This window comes from Lepidochelys kempii, chromosome 20 (assembly GCF_965140285.1).
Source record: "Lepidochelys kempii isolate rLepKem1 chromosome 20, rLepKem1.hap1, whole genome shotgun sequence".
NCBI lineage: Eukaryota > Metazoa > Chordata > Testudines > Cheloniidae > Lepidochelys > Lepidochelys kempii.
In genome coordinates, this window is record NC_136399.1 from 23,759,553 (window position 1) to 23,780,727 (window position 21,175).

At 61.4% G+C, this 21,175-nt stretch overlaps 1 protein-coding gene across 1 annotated transcript; it reads left to right on the plus strand.

Annotated features, from left to right (window-relative positions):
- The first annotated feature begins 1,445 nt into the window (after positions 1-1,445).
- Positions 1,446-18,315, plus strand: LOC140900891 (phospholipid phosphatase 3). The gene is made up of 7 exons (XM_073318825.1): positions 1,446-1,659; positions 2,686-3,074; positions 10,179-10,336; positions 10,989-11,269; positions 13,001-13,058; positions 14,680-14,856; positions 17,240-18,315. The coding sequence occupies exons 2-7, from the start codon at positions 2,879-2,881 to the stop codon at positions 17,333-17,335; spliced, it is 966 nt and encodes a 321-aa protein (XP_073174926.1). The 5' UTR covers positions 1,446-1,659; positions 2,686-2,878; the 3' UTR covers positions 17,336-18,315.
- Positions 18,316-21,175: the final 2,860 nt, after the last annotated feature.

A 21,175-nucleotide genomic window follows, 5' to 3' on the forward strand; every position in this document is an offset into this window, starting at 1 on the left:
CATTGTAGGCCCTCCTGTCATACCATCCCATCCAGAAACGTATCAGCTCAGTTAGGCTTTTCCCCCCACGGCTCCGGGGACGGATTCCAATAGAAGGGTCCAGCCCCTCCCCCTCACACACATTTTAGGAGTTGCTGTTTCCACCGGCCTTCCTGGTTTCCCCCAGTGCAAAACAGCCCCCTCTTTTCTTCACAAAGTCGAGGGGACAAAATCGTGCCCAGAAATATCCCCGCCCCGACTTGGGGGTTTCTTCCACTATTGCCACAAGGTGGAGCTGTGTCCCCCAAGGGTGCAAAATCAGAAGCCATTTAAAGCCATCTGTGCAAAAGGTAACTTTCCCTGCTGCTGGGGAGGGTTTGGTTTGCACAGGTCCTGGGGCTGGGGAAAGATCCAAGAGCTTAGCCACCATGTCCTGCCCCACTGAACTCAGTGTGGGTGTTACCGTTGCCTTCAGGGGGTGCAGAATGGAGCGCTGAAGGCCTGCTAAACCTAGCAATGGCCCAGCTAGGGCGTTGCATGGCTGTGGGCATCCTCACTTGGAGAGACAGGCCTGGAAAGTGCCAACACAGGCCTGTGAATAACTTTATGCATGGGAGCGGGCTATTATGCAGGTATGCAGTTTAATGCAGGGGGAAAGGCCCCTATAACTCAATAGGGACTGGGGTGAGGGTTTGCAGGGCCGGGGGGGGGGGATAGTCAGAGAGTGGGGGTTCCTGGGGATAGATAGCTAGATAGAGGAATGTGAATGGGGATGCATAGATAGAAAGGTAAACGACTAGTGCAGTGGTTCCTATGTGGGACCCCACTGTGCCCCGCCTGGAAATCCCTCTCCCAGCTCTTCCTGCTCTCTAGATTCACAGCGGGGAAGCCAGCCACAGGGGACCATGGCGGTGATCTGGACAGACCTGCCGCATGGCGCAAGCCAGAGGTTCCAGCCTGGCCAGGGAGCTAACACAGATGTCTTAACTCAATCTAAGGTCTTTATCTGGACCCCCTGAGCACCTCACAGCCGCTCTGTTTATCCTCACACACGCCCATCCCGCGGGGGAGGGCAAAGCTGTTCATCCCCATTGGAGATGGGGAAACTGAGGCACGCCACGGTAAAGTGACAGGCCCAAGGTCGCAGCAGGGAATAGAACCCAGGTTCCCGCAAAGCGGAGGCCTGAACCCCTCTCACCGGGCCAGCTGGGCTTTGGAGACCCCCTCTCGCCACCCCTGCTCAGTCCTCCCCCCTGCCCCATGCCCTTGGGGCTGGGGCTCCCGGAGTGTGTGGGGGGGGTCGAACAGGTGGGGGGGGGGGGTCGCGACCCCTTGCTGGAGGGTCCCAGGCTGGAGAGACGCTGAGCTCCGCCAGCCAATCCCGCCCGTCTCTCCCCCGCACCGATCCGTGCTCCAGCCCCTGGGAAGCCCAGAGCCCGCGTGGGGCAGGACGGGGAGGGAGGAGCCCCAGTCCCAGCAGCTGGAGGTGGAAGGAGCAGCCGTCGGCGCCTCTCAGTCCGGCGCTGGGCTGATCAGGAGCCCGGGGAACGAGCCCCCCAGCCCGGCTACAGGGAGACCCCCTGCCCCGCTCCCCCGGCGGCGGGGACAGGAGACCGGCCCCAGCGAGCCGGGAGCGCAACGGGGGAGCCCAGGGCCGGCGAGCGCGGCAGCGGCCAACAGGTACCTGGAAGGGCTTCCCCGGGGGGAGCTGGGACCCCTGGCTGGCCCCCCTGTCCCGGGACTCCCCAGTCTCCGGCCCCCTGCCATCCGAACCTCTCCTTCCCTGGGGGGAGCTGGGACCCCTAGCTGGCCCCGGTTCCCGGGCCCCATTTTCCGGGCCTCTTGCTCCCCGAGCCTCCGCTTCCCGGGACCCCTGAACCTCCCTTTCCCTGGTGGAAGCTGGGCCCCCTTCCCGGGATCCCCAGACTCTCCTTCTCGGGACCCCTGCCCCCCGAATCTCTTCTCCACTGAGGGGAGCTGGGACCCCTGGCTGGACCCCTTCTTCTGAGGATCTCTGCTTCCTATATGCCCCTTCCTAGGTGCCCCCTTGGACTCCCCTTCCCCCACAGGGAGCTGGGACCCCATGATTAGATCCCCCTCCCCTGGATCTCACCTGCCTGCGGGGTCCCCCAGAGGAAGGTGCCCTGAGCTCTGATCTCTTTGCCCCATCTCCATCCATCTCTGGTATGTGCAGTACCTCCTGGACCCCCCTTCCTGGGCCCCACTATACCCCCCCTTCCTGGTCCTCCACCCCACTGAACCCCTCCTCCCCTGGGGGGAGCTGGGACCCCCTGCCTAGATCCCCCTATGCAGGCCCCCTGAATCCCCTCATCCATGGGGGGAGCTGGGACCCCTGCCCCCCCAAAGGGGAGGTTCAGGGGCGCAAGAGGCCTGGGAAGGGGGGGTCCAGCCAGGGGGAGCTGGGATCTCTGCACTCATCTCTGCCCTCCCCCCCCACCACACACACATTGTGGGCAGCTGCCATCTCTGCCCATGGTCTCTTACAGCTGGCCCTGTGCGTGCCCGTCCTGGAGCTGGGATCTCTGCCCACAGCCCTTCCGATGCCGTCATCCCTGGAGCATAGATCCTTGGCATCCCCCCTTCCCCCCTACTGAGCCCCCTCTCCTCCCATGCTGCCCCCCAATGCAGCCGCAGCCTTGGTTGACCTGTAGCTTAGAAAGGTTTGTTTGTTTTGCTGCTTTCCAGGCTCCCTGATCCCTATACAGAGAGAGGAGGAGAAGGAAAGACACCAGCCCTCTACTGCCCTGTCCTTGTGCCAGGCTGGGCTTGGAATCCGGATTCCCTCCCAATCCCCTGCCGCTCCTGGGCTGGAAATCCACATTCCCCTGGTCCTGCTCTAGGAATCTGGATTACACCTTTCCTCCCCCGCCCCAAGGCCATGCAAAAGGGCAAGTGTGAACTCCTCCCCGATCTGCCCCCAAGGCTCTCGGTGGAGCCCCAGGCATGGCGGGGAGGCCAAGGAGACGTCCGGGTAACAGTCCGGGGGCCCAGCTCCCAGCTTGAGGATTATGCCGCTCCGGGGCTGGGGCAGAGAAAGACCTTGGTTGTCCTGGATATCGTCTGTCTGCTCGTGGGTGAGTGCGGTGCGGGCAGAGCCCCATGCGGTGCAGATCCACCTTCCCCGGGACCCCTGGCTCCTGGTTCTCCTTCCCACAGGGAAGCTGGAACCCCTGCCTCCCCTTTCTCTGGGGCTCCTGCCCACTCTAATGTAATGCTGCGGCTCCCATACTGTGCCGGGGCACTGAAATGCAGCCACCTCTGGGGAGGAAACTTGGGCCGGGACTTGAGCTGGAGGGCGTCGACGTGGGGGAGTGATGCCAGCTGGTCTGGGGGAGGAAGCAGAATTACTAGCTGCCCCATGGAGGCAAAGATTATGTCTCCCTATAGACAGAAATGCTGGTTCTTATTTTGCGGGGGGGGCTCGGATCCAGCGCAGTTTAAAGTCCAATCGTCCCCATGCTATAAATCGCATGGAAGCCAGGTTAGCCGGCTGGAGCATAAGGATCAGTTGGGTTTGCTGGGAATGAAACCAGTGACTCCGGGGAGCCTGGATCTGCGCAAACCTGACGATTCAAAGCTCCAGGCCTTGTATGGTGTGTCCGGGGCATCAGTTAGGCCCCAAACCTTCTCCTTTGGAGGGATATTTAATGGCACAGTAGCAGCAGGGATCTCACTTCGATCTAGCGCCTCTCCCCATCAGGGCTGCATCTGGACCCGAGGGATCAGGGCTTTCAGAGCCTGGTACTCAGTAAACTGCTGGTGTCACTAAGCGAAAAGCAAGGAAAACGTGTTAGGCTGGGAAGGAGAATAAGATGGAAAATATTCTAATGGCATCAGTGGGCCAGACCCACCAGGGAGGCTGGGCTCAGTTCAGAGCCATCAGCAGAAGGATGTAGCATTAGACGGTTGGAGCATGGCTTGAGGCCTGAGAAAAAGCCTCTTACGGGGGAAGAGAGAGATTAACATTGCGGGAGCGTTAGAGGTGAATGAGGCAGAGAATCAGATAATATCTGGGTTGGAAGGGACCTCAGGAGGGTCCAACCCCCTGCTCAAAGCAGGACCAATCCCCAACTAAATCGTCCCAGCCAGGGCTTTGTCAAGCCGGGCCTTAAAGGTAGATCAGTTCTCTGTGCCTCACAATACAAAGGGGAAATTGAACGAAACCAAAAGGTGGCTCACTCAAAACAGAGCAAAGGAAATACTTTGCGCATGCAGTTTGTGTCCTTGGTCTGTGGAACTCCTTGCTACAAGATGTCCTTGATTTCAGCAGGGTGGTGGTTGTTTTTTAAAGGGGAAGGGCAAATGAGACTATCTGGAGTGAGAGGGCTAAAACAGTAATAACCAAGAGGTTTGAAAGGACTAGAAAGGGCCTGTTGGTGTATACATTAACCTTTGAATCTTGGAGGTTAATATGTATTCTTCCTTAACGGCTGACAACAGGATTTTATTCTCTGGCACTGCCTGCTCTCAGAGACAGGGTAGTGAGATAAATAGATCCACCAGTCCATCGCCAGTCTGGGTTCTGATGTCTCTGTCTATATATAGGCAGAAATATCCTGGGATAATCTACAGGACTGCTCTATTTTGGATACTGGGGGCCAGATAAGTAAAATTGGGCAGATAATGGATTTTATGGTTGGTTTCTTTCACTGAAACAACAAAGCAAAATAATCGTTTGGGTCGAACAAAATATTTGTTTGACAAAATCAAAATGTTTTGACTTGACTGCAGCCGTTTTGAAACATCGGGCGGGGGGGGGGGGGGGTTAAGTAAAACTAGAGGACATTTTGGAAGGAAACGAGTCGTTTCAAACCAAGAAATCAGAATGCTTTGATTGATTTCTGAGCACACAACAGGTTGAGCAGACCTGATGCACGGACCAACACACAGTCAACCGGTGGAACTCCTTGCCAGAGGACGTTGTGAAGGCCAAGACTAGAACAGGGTTCAAAAAAGAACTAGATAAGTTCATGCAGGATAGGTCCATCGATGGCTATTAGCCAGGATAGGCAGGGATGGTGTCCCTATCTTCTGCTTGTCAGAGGGAATGTGTGAAAGGGGATGGCTGGGATGGTATGGGAAGGGGCAGTGCTATCCTCCCAGGGCGCCATGGTCACAACTCTTCCCCCTCCTCACCCCCCACGCAGCCAGTTCAAGACCCTTTTAGCCCCCAAGTGCTGGGCCCAGAGGAGGGGAAGGGCTGGGGCACCCATTGGGCTCTAGCTTCTAGTCCCAGCCAGGCCAGGAAGGGATGGGATTTCCCCTTCCCCTGCATGGACAGCTCCCAGGACTGGGTCAAACCCACCTCCGGGAAGCTGCACGGCTGCTGGCTGGGAGCCCGCCTCTGAAGGCAGCACCTCTGCCAGCAGCGGGCAGAAGTGAGGATGGCAATCCCGTGTCACCCTAGAATAGCCTTACCACCCCCCACCCCACCCCGAGGAGCTCCATTTGCGTCAGGGCCCCCTCGGTTACAGCACGGAGACATTTCAGATCGAAACATCTCAACTCAGAATATTTGCTGTTTTGAAAATCCTATGACCCTGAAATGGACCAAGATGGCCTGTGAATTTGGAAGAGCCCTACGTATTGGCTCGGGAGCTGATTTAAGCTAATTGGGGGGGGACAGGGGGGTGGACAAGATCTGACATCAGTTTAGTTGACACCGATTGCAAACGGAACCCTTTTCAGGGGGTCCCCGCTGGACGGGAGAGGCTGTGCTGGTGTAGGTCTGTTTCCAAACCGATTTACAGACCCTACTTCAGTTCCACTTCAGTCAAACGGGAGCAGGGCAAAGCCAGATAGCGCTCGTTCTCGCAGGGAAGTCTCGTGCCCTGGTATCCAACCCCTCGCCATCTTTAATGTACGTTGCCTCACAGCCCCTCTCTGTGGGGTAGGACCCCCTGGGGAAACTGAGGCACAGAGAGGCAAGTGACTTGCCCAAGCTCTGTGGCAGAGCTGGGAACTGAGCGCAGGTCTCCCAGCTCCCAGGCTAGTACACTAACCACTGGGCCATCCTTCCTCTCTCTGAGCCCCCTGACCTGACCACACTGATGGCTAGCCATTGGGCTCAGAGGGGCGGAGTCAGTGCGGTGAGCCAGGGGACTATCCTGGCACGTTAGCAGAGCTGGGGGTGCCATGGAGGGGAGATCCGAGTCAGTTTGGCTTGGGGAGCACTCTGCAGCATGGGGGTCGCTGCTGGACTGGGGTAGCTCAGTTGCTGGGGGTGGCCTTCAGGTCTAAGGGGTTGGATCATGTTGGGGAGGGGGCAAAGTGGGTTGGATCATGGGACTGTGGCAGGGTGGCCTGGGTCAAATCCTGGGGGAGGGGGAGGCTGGCAGAGTAGATCATGAGGGTCGGAGTTGGAGAAGGGGTCAGATCGTGGGGGGGCAGTCTGGCAGGGTGGATCGTGGGGGGTTGGGACAAGGTGAGTGGGGCTGGATCCTAGGGGGAGGGATTGGATTGCAAAGGGAGGCTGTTTGGGGGGATTAGGTCATGGGGGGGTGTTAAATGGGAAGGAAGGGAGGACTCACTGGTGGGGCAGGTCGTGGGGGTTGGGCTGTGGGGAAGTGGGGGGTCAGGTTGGGCGAAGGATGGACAAAGCTGATCTCCAGAAGGCTCTGGAATAAAGCACTGGGCGAGGGGGGGGATTAAGAAGGGGTCATGGGTTGTGCCAGGTCATGACCCCCCCCGCTACCCCCACCGGGGCTCTGCCCACATCCCAACTATCCGCCTATGCCGGGGAGTGCCCATGCCATCATCCCAACTCCTGGGGATGCCCCCCATCTGCTGCGGGACCCCAGTGCTCCCCCTCTTCCGCTGGCACAGCCCACCCCAGGATCGGGACCCTGGCTTGGGCAGCTTCCAGGGCCCATGGCACCAGCTCGCTGCCCACCAGGGGCCTGCGGGGGGGCGGGGGGCAGGTGTAGTGGCATGTGGGGGGGGACTCCCCTCCTTCTCTCTCTGCTTCACCCTTTCTCCTCTTGCCCGCTTTTCTCTTCCTCCTTCTGCCCTGGTTGCATCCCGTCCCTGCTGCCCTCCCTCCCCGGCCGTGAGCTCTTGGCTGCCATTCAGGGCTGGCCGCGCCCTGCAGCTGTTGCCTGCTCCTCTCCCTAGGCCTCCCTGTGCCCCCTGGCCTCACCGTGCCCCCTGGCCTCCCCCGCCACCGGTTCTGCCTGCTTCCGCCCCTCGGTGCCCGAGCCTGTTGAACCAAGCCAGGAGTGGGGGAGACTTTCTGGCCCTAGACACCACCCCGGGGGCTGGGGGGAGCGGGTGCTGCAGGGGCAGCGGGGCTGCCACGCTCGTCCCGAGTGCAAAAGGTGTTAGTGGCACTTGCACGCTCGTGCCCTGCAGGCCATGGGATCCGTTCCGCAGAGCACTAGTCCCAAGGGCCCCCACCCACGCAGGATCGACCCACTGAGGCAGTAGCCCCAAGAATCCCTCCCTGCCCCGCGGCACGGTAGGGAACCCCCTCCCGGGCCCTGTTCTCGCCCTCCCAGCCTGGGCCTGAACGGCAGGGAGCCCCTCGACCCGGGCAGCCAGCCAGGGCGAGTGGGGGACGCCCGAACATGGACAAGAGAGTGACTATTAATAGCCCAGCCCTCTCCGAATAGCTGGGAGGTTTGGCGTGTGTGAGATGACGGGGGCCCCACGGCTGGGCTGGGCTGGGTCAAGGGCAGGCTGGCTGCTGGGGGCACTGGGCTGGCATTAACAGAGCTGATGTAGACCAGGGCAAGGGGCTGAGCGGAATCATGCCCTCTGTGGGCACAGGCTCATGCCCCAGTAACACGCGCGCCGGCTAAGAAGCTGCCTTCGGCTAGTGGCAGACGAGGAAATTGACGTCTTCGCACAAGCCGCCGCTCGGTGGATGTGATTGCACGCCTGCCCGCCCCGCTCGCACGGTGGTGTCCTGGCAACAAGAAGCTCCCCCATGCATGGCTAGCTGAACCCCCATGCACACACGTTTGCGGCCCCCCCCCCCAGGGGGTTGGGGCTCTGGCTCTGAACGCACGGCTATCACTCCAGCCCTGGGCTCTCGGTATAAATACGCAGCGGGCGCAGTCCGTGGCCAGGCAAGGCGCAGGGCAGCCAAGTCAGGATGGAAACCTGGAGCTGGCTCAAGCCAGTCCCTTAGGCCTTGGTATCCGCACAGTGTGGGAGGAGCTGGGTGGGCTCCAGCCTTGGCCCTGGCCGACCGTCCCCAAGAGTCTCAGATCTTTGAAATCAAAGCCTAGGGTGGCTCCTTCCTGCCCCGGGGCTGCAGAGCTGCTTCCGGCGTGGCTGTGTTCTTCTCCTGCAGGCAGCAGGGTGACGTGCCCCTCTGGCATGCCCAGCCCTGGGGGGCTCCTGCCCCAAGCTGGCAGTGCCCCCTGCTGGACATTCCCAGCTCTGGAGTCCTCGCTTTCTCCCTGCCCGCCACGAGGGTGGGAGTGCCCCCTGCTGGCCCCCCAGGAGAGCACACCCAGCCCTCGCCACTCACCCATCGCGGCGCCCCCTCCTGGGTCCCAAGGTGCTCTGCAGGCGTCACCCTGGATCTTGGCGGGCGGCCTAGCCCGTCGGAAAGAGTGATCCTGAGAAAACTCGGTTGCCAAGCGAGACGGGAAGGGAGGGAACCTGGGAACCGAACGTGGAAACATCGTTCTCAGCCCCAAAAAGGAGCCCAGAGCCCCCTGGGGAAGGTTATGCAGCCTCGTTGTCTCTTAAAGTGACAGCCCAGGCATGGCCTACTAGGACACCTGGGTCCCACCAGGGCTTGAATCCCACCGAACTGAAGCAGAAGGGGGAACCATTTGCACTTCCTACCCCTCCCTACGTCAAACCCTCCCTACGTCGACCTCACTGGGATCTTCTTCCGTCTCTTCACACTCCCGTGCCAGCCTGCTAGTGCCCAGGTTCATGCTCCCAACCTCTGAGTGCACCAGGATCCTCATGCCTCCCAGCCTCTGATCATGTTGGTGTCCAAGCACCCGAGTGCCAGGCTTCCTGCTCCCACCCTGGTGTGCAGCTGGGCCCACCTGGCAGGATTCACACTTAAATCGCCCAGCATGCTGGGATCCACACCCATTGCCTGGTTTCACATTTGTAGCCCCCACGTGCGACAGGATCCGTGCGCGGGAGCACCAGGGTCTCTGCTCCCACCTCACCAGGATCTGTTCACCATTGCCCAGCCTGGTGCTTCCAGCCCCCAGCGCTGCAGGGGTCTCTCACAGGTGCAGGGTTCATGGTGGAGAGGGGGCAAGGTGGGGCCACGTGGGCATTTTTCTCTTCTAACGAGGGAGGGGGAATTTGGCTTCACTGCCCCTTTAAGAGCCAGGCAGGGACGTGGCTTCTTGGAATCAGGAACTCACCCATCCTGGCTGGAAGTTTAAGGCCTGATCTTCTCCCCCGCCCCGCACCCCCCCTCCTTGGCTCCTGCCAGGAGCCCTAATGCAAAGCAGATTGCACCCCATCCTGGCATCCAAGGGCTGCCGGCGTTGTTTCTGCTGGGATTGGAGGGGAGGTCTCCGCGCTCTGCTCCCAGATCAGATTTGGGGGGGCTGCCACCTGTTGGGGTCTGACCCATGTGCGCTGCCTTGGGGTGGTGGTGGCAGGGAGGGGATGGGGGGTGAGGAGCAGAGAGGAGTTGGAGGGTGGGGGGGAGGGGGGAGCCCCGCCAAAACAGTGAGGCTGGTTCCTGGAGGTGGGGTATCAGGAGTGGGGGGGCTGTCACAGGCCAGTCATGGGGGGTGAGGACATCAAGATGGAGGGGGTGAGACATGAACTGGACCTGAGGGGGAGCAGGATATTGTGGAGGGGGGGAGTCCTGGGCTGGTCCTTGGGGGGGTGGAGGCAGTGGGATGGGGTTTGGGTGGTATGATATGATGCCCAGGGGAAGGGCAGTGGGTTTTGAATCTCAGTTGGGGGGTTTGGAGGCCGTGGGGGGGGGGTCATTGTTGCAGGGTGGTCCCTGGGAGGGAGCATTAGGATGGGGGCAGGGTGTCATGAGCTGGTGCCCGGGGGTGGGAGAGGCAGTGAGATTGTGGGGGGAGAAGGCAGGGCAGTCCCTGAGGGGGACAGTCAGATTGGGATGTCCTGAGCCAGTCCCTGAGGGAGAAGGGCTCATGAGATTGGGGGGGCCACAGAGGGGCCCCCAGGGCTGGGTTAGCCCCTGCTCAGCACCCCACTCTCTCTTCCCGCTGCAGCCTCCGTCCCGTTCTTGGTCTGCGAGGTTGGCCTGGTCCCCCCCATGCGCCGCGGCTTCTACTGCAACGACAGCAGCATCCGCTACCCGCTCAAGCGGGCGGAGACCGTCAGCGACACTGTGCTGATCTCGGTGGGGATCCTCATCACCTCCCTCTCGGTGAGTCGCTGTGAGAGGAGAGCGCCCCCTGCTGGGCCCCCCGCAGCACAGCGCCCCCTAGTGCCCCACGGGGACCGGCACCGACTGCCAGGGGAGAGCGCCCCCCTGCCACATTCCCTGCAGGGTGTCAGGGGCTGGAGGTGGCAGAGGGGTGGGCTCTGGGTAGCTCACCCCCATGTGCCCCTTACGAAATGCTAGCCATGCCCCTCGGCGCAGAGCACCTGTTTCCAACCCTTCCTCCAAAGCATCAGCCATTGGCCCAGGAGACAGGATCCCAGACTGGGCGTGATCCATTACCGCTGAACGCCACATCCAGCAGGCTGCTTGCCTCGCGGGACTCCCTGCTGCAGGGCATGGGGCAGAATAGGATGGGTGAGGCAAATTATTGGGGGACAAGGGCTGGCTTTAAAAACAGGGTTTGGTGGGATGAGATTATGGGGTAAACCAAGGGGCTGGGACAGGGGAAGCAGGGAATGAGTCCTGCTGCTCTGCAAAGTGCACAGGGAGTCCCCCCTGCTCCCCATAGTCGCTCCTGAGCTTCCCACGGCCCTGGGGGCTGGTCCGTGTCCCAGCACGTGGAGGGGGGAGCTGGCTGGGACAGCTGCCCATCTCAAGCTGCCGTCCCGCGGTGCCTCCCCGTCTTGCCGTGCAGATCTCCCTGGGCGAGAGCTACCGCATCCACTCCCTGCGCCTGGGCTCCCGCTCCTTCGTCCCCAACCCCTACGTGGCCGTCCTCTACAAGGAGATCGGCGCCTTCCTCTTCGGCTGCACCGTGGGCCAGTCCCTCACCAACATGGCCAAGATCACCGTCGGTCGCCTCCGCCCCCACTTCCTGGCCGTCTGCCGGCCCGACCTCCTCGTCCTTAACTGCTCCCGGGGCTACGTGGAGGAGTACACCTGCACTGCGGGGCCGTCGGAGGAGAAGGAAGCCAGGTGAGCTCCCGGGGGCACTGTCCCTTTAAGGCGGGGTGGGGGGCTGGCTCTGGGGGCTTGAGCTAAAGGAAGGGTCCCCTTCTAGTGGAGCCAGCTGAGGAGTGCAGGCCCAGGTTTGGGGGGGGGCCCTAGTGGTGACACCCGGCCGTACAGGCTCAGGAGAACCGCAGGGTCTGTCTGCATCCAGCAGCCTGGCCTGAAAAAATCCCCTATGGATTCCCCCACAGAGCCATCTCGGCTCTTGCCGCTGAGACCAGGGTGAAGTGATGGGGGGCCAGGGGGAGTTCTGATATTAGACTGCTCCTTGCCAGCGTCTTGCCCCCCTGCTGGCTGCCCTGGCCCTGTATCGGGGCGGGGTCACCGTGGAGGGTGTCGGGGGGATCAGGGTTACCTGAGCCAGGCCAGGTTTGAACCGGTGTCTGCTCAGGGGAGGCCCTCTTAGGCCCTGTCCTTTCGCACAGTGCAGGCCAGTTCTTCTTGGGCCAGAAGCGTTGCAGGGGAAACTCGGCGTAAACCAGCCACCTCTTGAGACCGAAACCTCTGGGGCTCCAGCCCTCCTGCTTCACGCTCTGAGCTCTGCTCAGCGAGCCCAGCTGGGACAGACCCCGGGGGGGAGGCTTGTCCGCTCCTCAGGGACCCAGGAGTCCCAGTGACGCTCCAGCCGTGGGTTGATTCATCAGCCGGGACCCAGCACAATTGGCGTAGACAGATGGAGACTCGAAGGAGACTCTGGTCAGACCAGAGCTCTAGTGACCCCTATTTGCATGCCCTGTGCGTGTCTCTGATTTCCTCAGTTCCCAGGTGAAAGACTCATCGGGGTTTCCAAGCCAACTTATCCCCCACCGCACCTCTTCCAGACCTTTGTTTCCAAGATAGGGTCTCCGCTCTCCCTCTGCTGCATGTCCGTGAGGCACCGGGCTGGCATCATCTCTCGGTCGATCCCTTGTTGATCTGGGGGGATTTCAGCCAGTTCCTTAAGGACTATTCAGTCCACCCAGACAGGAAAGTGACATGAAAGCAAACTTCATCCCTTCCCCTGCTGGGCAGCCATGCAGTGTATCGGGGAAACTGAGGCACACACAGGCTTCAGAACAAATATTACCAAAAATTCCCACTTCAGCACGCCGCCAACTTCCGCCAAGGGGTCCAGGAGGTGCCCACGTTCTTCAGATTCTTTGGCAGGATGCGACCACTTGGTTAAAGGTCAGAGTGAAGGGTTCCCAGCTACTTCATGCTGGCCCTTTATACCACCAGCCCCTGGGCCTCTGGACCCTGGTCCGACCCAGTCTGTGCAGTCGCTCCCAGAGTCTGCAGTAATTGTCCCCCGCTGAGTTTAGTCCTTAAAGGGAGCTTGGTACTGCACCCCCAGGGGGGCAGAACGTGGCCCATGGCTCGCACCGATGCAGATCGCAACGCTGGGACAACTGGCATCAAGATATTGTGTGTGTCTGTAATACCCGGAAAGGTTCCATGGAGGCTGCCCTGTCCCAGGGTCTGGGGCCATGGGGGTGGCTCCCCGTGGAGACTGCCCCCACCGTGCTGGACAATCCCACACCCCGGGCAGCAGCTTTGGAGCCCCCCAGCCTTGCCCGCCTGGCCCTGGACAGGATCTAAGGCAGCTGTGGAGGTGACAGGCGGAGGGGTTGCTGGTGGGATCCCTCTGCACCCTACACCCCTGGCGATGGGCGGTGCCGCCAGCTATAACCTTGGCCTTTATTTGCCCCCTTCCAGAAAGTCCTTCTACTCCGGCCATGCCTCCTTCGCCATGTACAGCATGACATACCTGGTGGTAAGCGCCCCCGCCCGGCCCCACAGACCTTAACGCTGCACGGGCCCGATCTGATCATCCTAGAACCTTCCCTGGCAACCCTGGCCCATCCCTCTTGGGCCACGCCTGAATGCCCGGGGGGGGGGGTTTCCTGGCCCGAGAAGCCCTGGGGGGAAGTCACTGGGGAGCATGGTGGGATCTCCCCGCAGAGCCAGGCTGGGGGAAGTGACTGGGGAGCATGGTGGGATCTCCCCGCAGTTCCAGGCTGGGGAAGGTGACTGGGTACATGGTGGGATCACCCTAAAGGAGCGGCTGGGCCTGGCAGCCCCTCTTAGCCAGCGACCCCTGTCCAGGGTCCCACCCTGAGCCATCTGCGATTGAGACCTCAGCAAGGAGTGGAGCCAAGTGCCCAGAATAGCCCAGCAGAGGGTCCCTCCATGCCAGGCACTTCCTGCTAGGGTGGCAGTTGTCGGTGTGGGAGCTGGAGGGTTACACGCAGAGCCCACTGGGGGGCCAGGATGCCTGGGTTCTATTCCTGGCACTTGGAGGGGCATGGCTCCTTGTGGGTTAGAGCAAGGAGGGGCTGGGAGTCAGGACTCCTGGGTTCTATCCCCAGCTGTGGGAGGAGAGTGGGGTCTAGTGGTTAGACCAGAGGGACCTGGCTCTGAGAGTGGAGTGGGGTGAGCAGAGAGCTCCCTCCAGTGGCTGGTGGCAGAAGGGTGATTCTGTGCCCCACATACCTACAGAGACTCATCTGGAGCCAGAGCAGCCAATTGTATGAGGTGCTCCCAATGTCTGGCTGCCCCGGCTCCTGTCTCTTGGCTGACCCAGGCTGACCTAGGCTGGAGGGTAGTGCGGGCCAATGCGTGAGCCGCGGCGCATCCTCTGAGAACTGGAGAGGAGTTAACTCACTGCTCCTCCCGCCCAGCCCAGGCCAGTACTGGCCCCTCTGCGGATGGGGAAACTGAGTCACGCAGAGGGGAAAGTCCTGATGCCCAGCCCCCTGCTCTAACCACGAGACCCCACTCCCCAGAGCTGGGGATGGAACCCAGGAGTCCTGACCCTGCTCTCAGCACCTGTCCCACTCACTGCCCTCATTTCCTCCACTCCCCGCACCCGACCAATCTCCCCCCTCATCAAAGTGGGTCAGTTCCCTGCTTCCGCCACCGCACCCGAATGGCCCCCCCGCCCCGGATGCCTGGGTCCATGTGGCTGGCGGTGGAGAAGGGCCCCTTGTTCCCTTGGGGAGTGGCACAAACAGGCCCTTTATGCGTCCCTGGCTGATGGGCCTGAATGGGGGGGGGGGTTGGGAACGTGTCTCGGGCTGGGGCAGCGGAGACGCCAGCGACTAGGACTGCGAGTAGCCCCCCAGCTCAGACGCCCTTTATTCTTCTTGCTGTGCGGGGGGATGGGGTGTGGGAGCACGGTGGGGGTGGGGAAGCAGCATTTGGGGGGCAGCAGGGTTTGCAGGTGGGGCGTGAGGGGCGGGGCATGGGGCGTAGGGGGCAGGAATCAGAGCACGAGGGGGGAGCTGGTCGGGTTTTGGGGTGGGAGCAGCAGCGTTTGGGGGGAAGGGGGCAGAGTGGGGGGCCAGGAGCAGCCTGGCCCCTTTTCTCCCCCTTACTCCCCGCCCCCCCCCCAGTTGTACCTGCAGGCGCGGTTAACCTGGCGGGGCGCCCGCCTGCTGCGCCCCCTGGTGCAGTTTGTCCTGTTACTGCTGGCGCTGTACACCGGGCTCACCCGCATCTCTGACTACTGGCACCACCCCTCGGACGTGGCCGTGGGCTTCCTGCAGGGGGCGCTCATCGCCTACTGGGTGGTAAGTGGGAGCCGCCGTCCGTCCGTCCCTCCCTCCCCCCGCCCCCCACCAGCCGGCTGTCTGTCTGTCTGTCCAGGACTGATCAGTGCTTGGACCCCTCTGGGTCACCAGCTCGACTCTGGCCCGGCTCCCAGAAGAGCGATGAGTTTGTCTGGTTTCTTAGAGCGCCGGGGGGTCCACGTCCCAGCCCACCCCGTGCTCCGTCCATGAGCCCGGCTGGGAGCCAGGACTCCTGGGTTCTTTCCCCAGCTCCGGGGTCGAGTGGGTTAAAGTAGGTGAGGGGAGCGGGGTTCTGGGAGCCAGGACTCCTGGGTTCTTTCCCCAGCTCCGGGGTCAAGTGGGTTAAAGTAGGTGAGGGGAGCGGGGTTCTGGGAGCCAGGACTCCTGGGTTCTTTCCCCAGCTCCGGGGTCGAGTGGGTTAAAGTAGGTGAGGGGAGCAGGGTTCTTGGAGCCAGGATTCCTGGGTTCTTTCCCCAGCTCCGGGGTCGAGTGGGTTAAAGTAGGTGAGGGGAGCGGGGTTCTGGGAGCCAGGACTCCTGGGTTCTTTCCCCAGCTCCGAGGTCCAGTGGGTTAAAGTAGGTGAGGGGAGCGGGGTTCTGGGAGCCAGGACTCCTGGGTTCTTTCCCCAGCTCCGGGGTCGAGTGGGTTAAAGTAGGTGAGGGGAGCAGGGTTCTGGGAGCCAGGACTCCTGGGTTCTATTCTTAGCTCTGGGAGAGGGAGTGGAGTGGAGGAGTGGAGTCTAGGATTTAGACCAGGGTGGGCTGGGAGCCAGGACTCCTGGGTTCTATTCCCAGCTCTGGGAGGGGAGGGGAGTCTGGTGGTTAGAGTGTGGGGGCTGGGAGCTAGGACTCTCTATTCCCAGCTCTGGGATGGGAGGGGAGGGGAGAGGAGTCTAGTGGTTAGAGTTGAGGTGGGGGACTGGGAGCCCTGGGTTCCCTCCCCAGCTCTGGGAGGGGAGTGGGGTCCAGTGGTTAGAGCGGGGGGGCTGGGAGCCAGGACTCCTGGGTTCTCTCCCCAGCTCTGGGAGGGGAGCGGTGTCTAGCAGTTAGATCAGTGTGGGGGCCAGAACCCAGGACTTCTGGGGCTCCATTCCTGGCTCTGCGGCTGACTCGTGTGACCTTGGGCCAGTCCCTTCCCCTCTCTAAGGGGCCGCAGCGGTGGAGGGAACGTGTGGAGAACGCTCTGACCTCCTTGGGTGGCAGGTGCTGCAGCCAGAACCGGGATTCTCCCCCGTGTTCTCCCCACCCCCGGCCTTGGGGGGAGGGGGCTGCGAAGCCGGCCAGGAGCTGAGGGGCTGAAACACTGTCGCTCCCAGGGCCGGAGCCGTGGGCTGCCAGGAAACGGCACAGGAAACACCTCCTGCTTCAGCATTAAAACAGGCAACAGGGAGGAAATCTTCCCTCATCACAGGGCTCCCGGCCAACCTCCCCTCCCCTTCCATGGGGGCCCAGCAGCCCAGCTCGCAACCGGGGGGGTCCTTAGCACAGCACAGCCCCAGCAGGAGGTGTGAACTCCCTTGTACTCATGTGGAAACTGAGGCACAGAGGGGGGGAAGCGGCCTGCCCGGGAGCATGGATTCTGGAATCCAAGGGGCTGGGAGTCAGGACTCCTGGGTTCTATCCCCAGCTCTGGGAGGGGGATCTGGTGGGTCAGAGCAGGGGGGCTGGGAGTCAGGACCAATGTTCCCTCTAATTTTTCCCATCCGTGTGTGGAATGAATTTTACGTGCACCAATATAGAGGTGATGTGTGATGGGGGTGGGGACGAGGGGTTCGGAGTGGGGGAGGGCGCTCAGGGCTGGGGCAGAGGGTTGGGGTGCAGGTGGGGGGGGGTGAGAGCTCTGGCTGGGGGTGCGGGCTCTGAGGAGGGGCCAGGGATGAGGGGTTTGGGGTTCAGCTTGCCCCGGGGCCACAGCGGGGAGAGAGGACTCCCCTCAGGCCCCTTTCCCCACAGCAGCCCGGGGCCGGGGGAGAGGCACCTCTCCCGGCCAAAGCAGGTCCAGGGCTGGGGGAGAGGCGCCTCTCCCCGCCGCAGCCCTGAGCACCTGCGCGGCCCTTAATAGGTTGCTGCACGGCCGTGCAGCTTAGAGGGAACTTAGGTCAGGACTCCTGGGTTCTATCCCCAGCTCTGGGAGTGGGAGAGGGTGGGTTAGAGCAAGGGGGCCCTATTCTTGCCTTACAGACTGATTCACTCTATAACCTGGGCCTGTGGCTAGACTAGAGCCTGCCTCGGTTTCCCCCCAGCTGTGGAATAAACCCCCACCCCGAGAGCAGGGTGGGGAGGAGGGTCATGTCAGTGCAATTAGCTCTCCCCTGCCCCGCTCCCCTCCTTTTCAGTCTCTCCCTCCTCACACCCTGTTTTTCTCTCTCTCTTCCTCCTCCCAGGCCTCCCACATCTCAGGCATGTTCCACCCCCCAGCCTCCCGCCTGCCCCAGCTTTGCCCCGATAGCCCGGACTCCAGCGGCCACACCAACTGCTAGGCGTCGCGCCGGAATGGGGGGCTGGAGGGATCACCCTGCTAGGAGCAGCACCCAGCACCCAGCTGGCCTCCGCACGGCCAGGGGGAGGGCCAGCCCCTCTTTCTGCTCCTCCACAGAGCACGTGGTCCTCCGTGCTTCCTCTCCGGCAGGGCTGGGCTTTCCTCTGTTGCTCTGGTCGCCGCCGTCTGTTTTCCAAGCACTTTAATTTCCTCTTGAATGCCTGCCCTGGGTCAGGCCGTCACCACCTCCCGAAAGGCTTCCTATTGGGTGGGGTTCTCCTCTGTCCGCCGCAGGAAATCCTGCCTTCCTTTGGCCAAGGCATGGCAGGAAGTCTCACCTTTTTCTAACAAGGATATCGCAGACGCATCGCAGGAAGTCCCACCTCCCTCTGGCAAGGGCATGGCAGGAAGTCCCGCCCGCCTCTAGTATGGACATCACAGGAAGTCCCACCTTCCTGTGGCAAGGGCATGGCAGGAAGTCCCGCCTGCCTTTGGCACGGACGTCGCAGGAACGCTGCAGGAAGGCCCTCCTTCCTTTGACATGGGCATTACAGGAAGTCCCACCTCTCCCCTCACCACCCCCACACACATTGGGATTTCCCAGATCACTGAAGGATTATGACGACGATTTGCATGTTACGCTTTGGCCACCTTCCCAGACTCTGCTACCTGCCCCTCCAATGAAAGGGCCCCGCCCCGCTCCGCTGCCGGGGAGGTGGGCTGTGATTGGTGGACAGAGGGATGAGGAGGGCGGGGAGAGCGGCAGGTGGTCAAACATGAAGGATGAACCACAGGCTGCTGGGCCATGGGAGTGGGGTCCACAGGGACCGCTCAAAGGGGGCTCATCCATGCCACAAGTGGCTCCCATTCTCAGATGCTTCCGGGCTCCCCCCGGGGGCTGGACTGTGCCTCTCGCCCCCCCATGCTCAGCTGGCCCTGATAATGTGAATGGTATTTTTGTAATAAATGGTACAGACAATCGACTGGGTTGGGGCTGGCCCTGGTGTGGGGAGCATGGGTCAGTCCTGGGGCTTCAGGCAAGGGGCTTTCCTCCTCTCCACGAGACCTGCCTTGGTGGCTGCCCTCCAGGACTCAGGCGGGCGATCGGGGGTGGGTTTGAATGGAGGGGGCTGTCAGGGCGGGGATTGTTCGGGGACCGAGGGGCTGTGAGCCCAGAGCTGAATGGTGGTGGCAGAGGGGCTAATTCCTAGCTCACGCAGGAGCTGCAGCAGGGTGGGATTCAGAGGCACTGGAGAAGCTGGGGGGATCCCAGGGCTGGGGTAGCAGGGGGCTGCAGGTCGGGACTGAGGGACACTTGCAGAGGTGTTGTACAGCAGAGGCGTGGGGCTGAGGGGCTGGGTTTCAGTCATGCCCTCTGGATGACGGTCCCAACCCCAGGGAAAGACACTGCCTTGTTCTCCCGCTAGGGACGGGGCTCCCTCGCGCCGCCTGGCCCCGTCCTGGCCGAGTGGCTCTGGACGCTGTGGTCGGCCTGCAGCTGGGAGACATTCCACGCAAGTCCTTGACCCTGGGAGCGGGGCTGCGATGGGGGAGCTGGCCCTGCCCCAGCCGTGCAGGGGAGGCAGCTGGGCTGATGGGGTTGGGGGCCAGCAGGAGGGCATGGCCTGGCCTGGCGTGGATGAGCTGAGCTCGCCCGCTGGGTGCAGGAGAGGGGAGGATCAGGCCCAGGGCATGCCCGCAGGCAGCTCCTGCTGCTCTCTGGCTTTGGAAGTGGCACCAAGGAGGCCTGTGTGACGAGGGCCTGTGAGCTAAGGAGACTCAGGCATGGTTTGTTCTTGGATGGGAGACCCAAAAAGGCCCACCGTGCCCCTGCTCAGGGGAATGGGGGGATCTTAGTGCCAGCCCCCATGCCCTAGGGGGTGCTGTGCAGCAGGGAGCAAGAATGGTGGCTCTGTCGGGAACACTGGACAGTGGTGCTTTGTGGCTGTTAACCAGCTGCCAGGCCTCACCCCAGAGCTGGCTGCATCTCGGAGCTGGCCCAAGCAATCCCTGCATAGTTCATCAAGTGTTTGGGCCTTTTTAGGAATTCAGGGTTGGTATCAACAGGCCCAATCAACAAATCCTCAGGGGGAATCCAGGCTCTTGAACCAGAGCCCCTGTCTGTCTCCTGCCTCCGACTATTTCACAACAGCCTCTGGTGGGGGGGAGGCTGTGAGTTCCTTTCAAGGCTGCCATGAATGACTCCTTTATACCCCAGTGGGAGACAGGGGCCGTGTGACTCCCAGCGCTAGGCTCAGGGGAACAATAGCCGGAGCCGTATCTGCTCCTTCTGAGCCCCAAGGCAGATGGTAACCAAGCAAAGCCGCAATACCAGCCCTGGGAGATAAGGGATAATGAGTCGTTTTTACAGCGGGGGGAAACTGAGGTACAGGGAGAGGCCGTGACCTGACCAAAGTCACACGGCAGGACACTGAACAAAGAGTCTTGACTGTCTCTTGCTCTAAGCACTAATCCCCACTCCTTACCCCAGAGTTGGCAATAGAACCCAGGCGTCCTGACTCCCGGCCTCCCCTGCTCCAACCACTAGACCACATGGCCCGTTCTGTGGTCCCACACTGTGGCTCCTAGCATTTCTGGCAGTCCCTGGATGCCTGTGAAAGCATGTGGAAGAGGGAGCCAGTCTGGTTGTCCCGCTGGCTGAGGTGACAGGATGTGGGTAGCAGCACACTGGGACGCACACACCCCGGTCTCTCTTAACCTCATTGTACCACGCAAACCACGGCTGTGGCTTCCCCAGGGATCCAGCAGGTTCATGAGCAGGAGGGGAGGTGGTTGAGGGTATCACAGTTAGGAGCGGAGATGGTTGCTAAGAGCTGCTATGGAGACATGGGTTCTAATCCCACTTCTTCCACCATGTTGCCAGCAGCTTCAATCAAGAAGCCACTGGCAGCGTAAGAAGCACCGGACCTGACCTGACCTGACCGATTTATGAAGAATTTGGCTTTGGAGCAAACTCCTCCACTGCTTGCCACTACCCCCGCCCCATAACACGCATCATGCATCATTTCAATGAACACCACCACACAGCATGTCTTCAAGGGCAGAACACTTGCTCGCACAATAAGAACTTGGAAGACAACATGCAGTGATGTCCCCCTCTCCCCGCGAGGGCTCCCGCTGTAACAACAGAAACACTCCAGTAACGACAGCCAGGAGATCTTTTCTGTATTAGAACCGTGGCCTTTGCTAAGGGAAAATGGGAGCCTTCCCCCAGGCTAGCGACAGGGGTGAAGCCAACTCTGGATGGGTTTCTGGAGTGGGGTGGAGGTAAAACGAACCAGCGCTCTGGACCCCAAACCAATGCAATTGACGTGAGTTCCCCCCAAACCAATGCAAGTGACGTGAGTTCCCCCTTGGGGATATATCCAGGGTGGAAAGGGTCCTTCTACTACCTCCCGCTCGGCCCAAAATAAACAGCGGCCACGGAGTCTGACCCAGCACTGACCCAACTCTGGAAGATGCAGTGAAGGGGGGGGCAGCTTTGCACCAGCCAACAGCTGGGGAACAGAGAGGATTGTGGGGCGGGGGGGGGGGAAGTCTGCAGTTCCAGCTGTCCTTAACGAGGTCCAGCTGTTAGCTTGGGGCTCATCAGATGGGAGAGACGTGAAGGGGGGAAGCTCCTGTTGTGTAGAGGTTGAGGAAGTGCCTGCCCACCCCAGCCACGCGCTCCCATGTGTTTGTGGCCGTTTTCAAGCTAAAATTTGAGGAGTGAGGGAACAGGTACAAAGCAGGGCTGGTTGGTTGGATCAATACCCTGGGCAGGGCACAGCCCCCGGCACTCAATCCTGGCCGGGGCACCCCAGGCCCTCGGAAGGGGGCA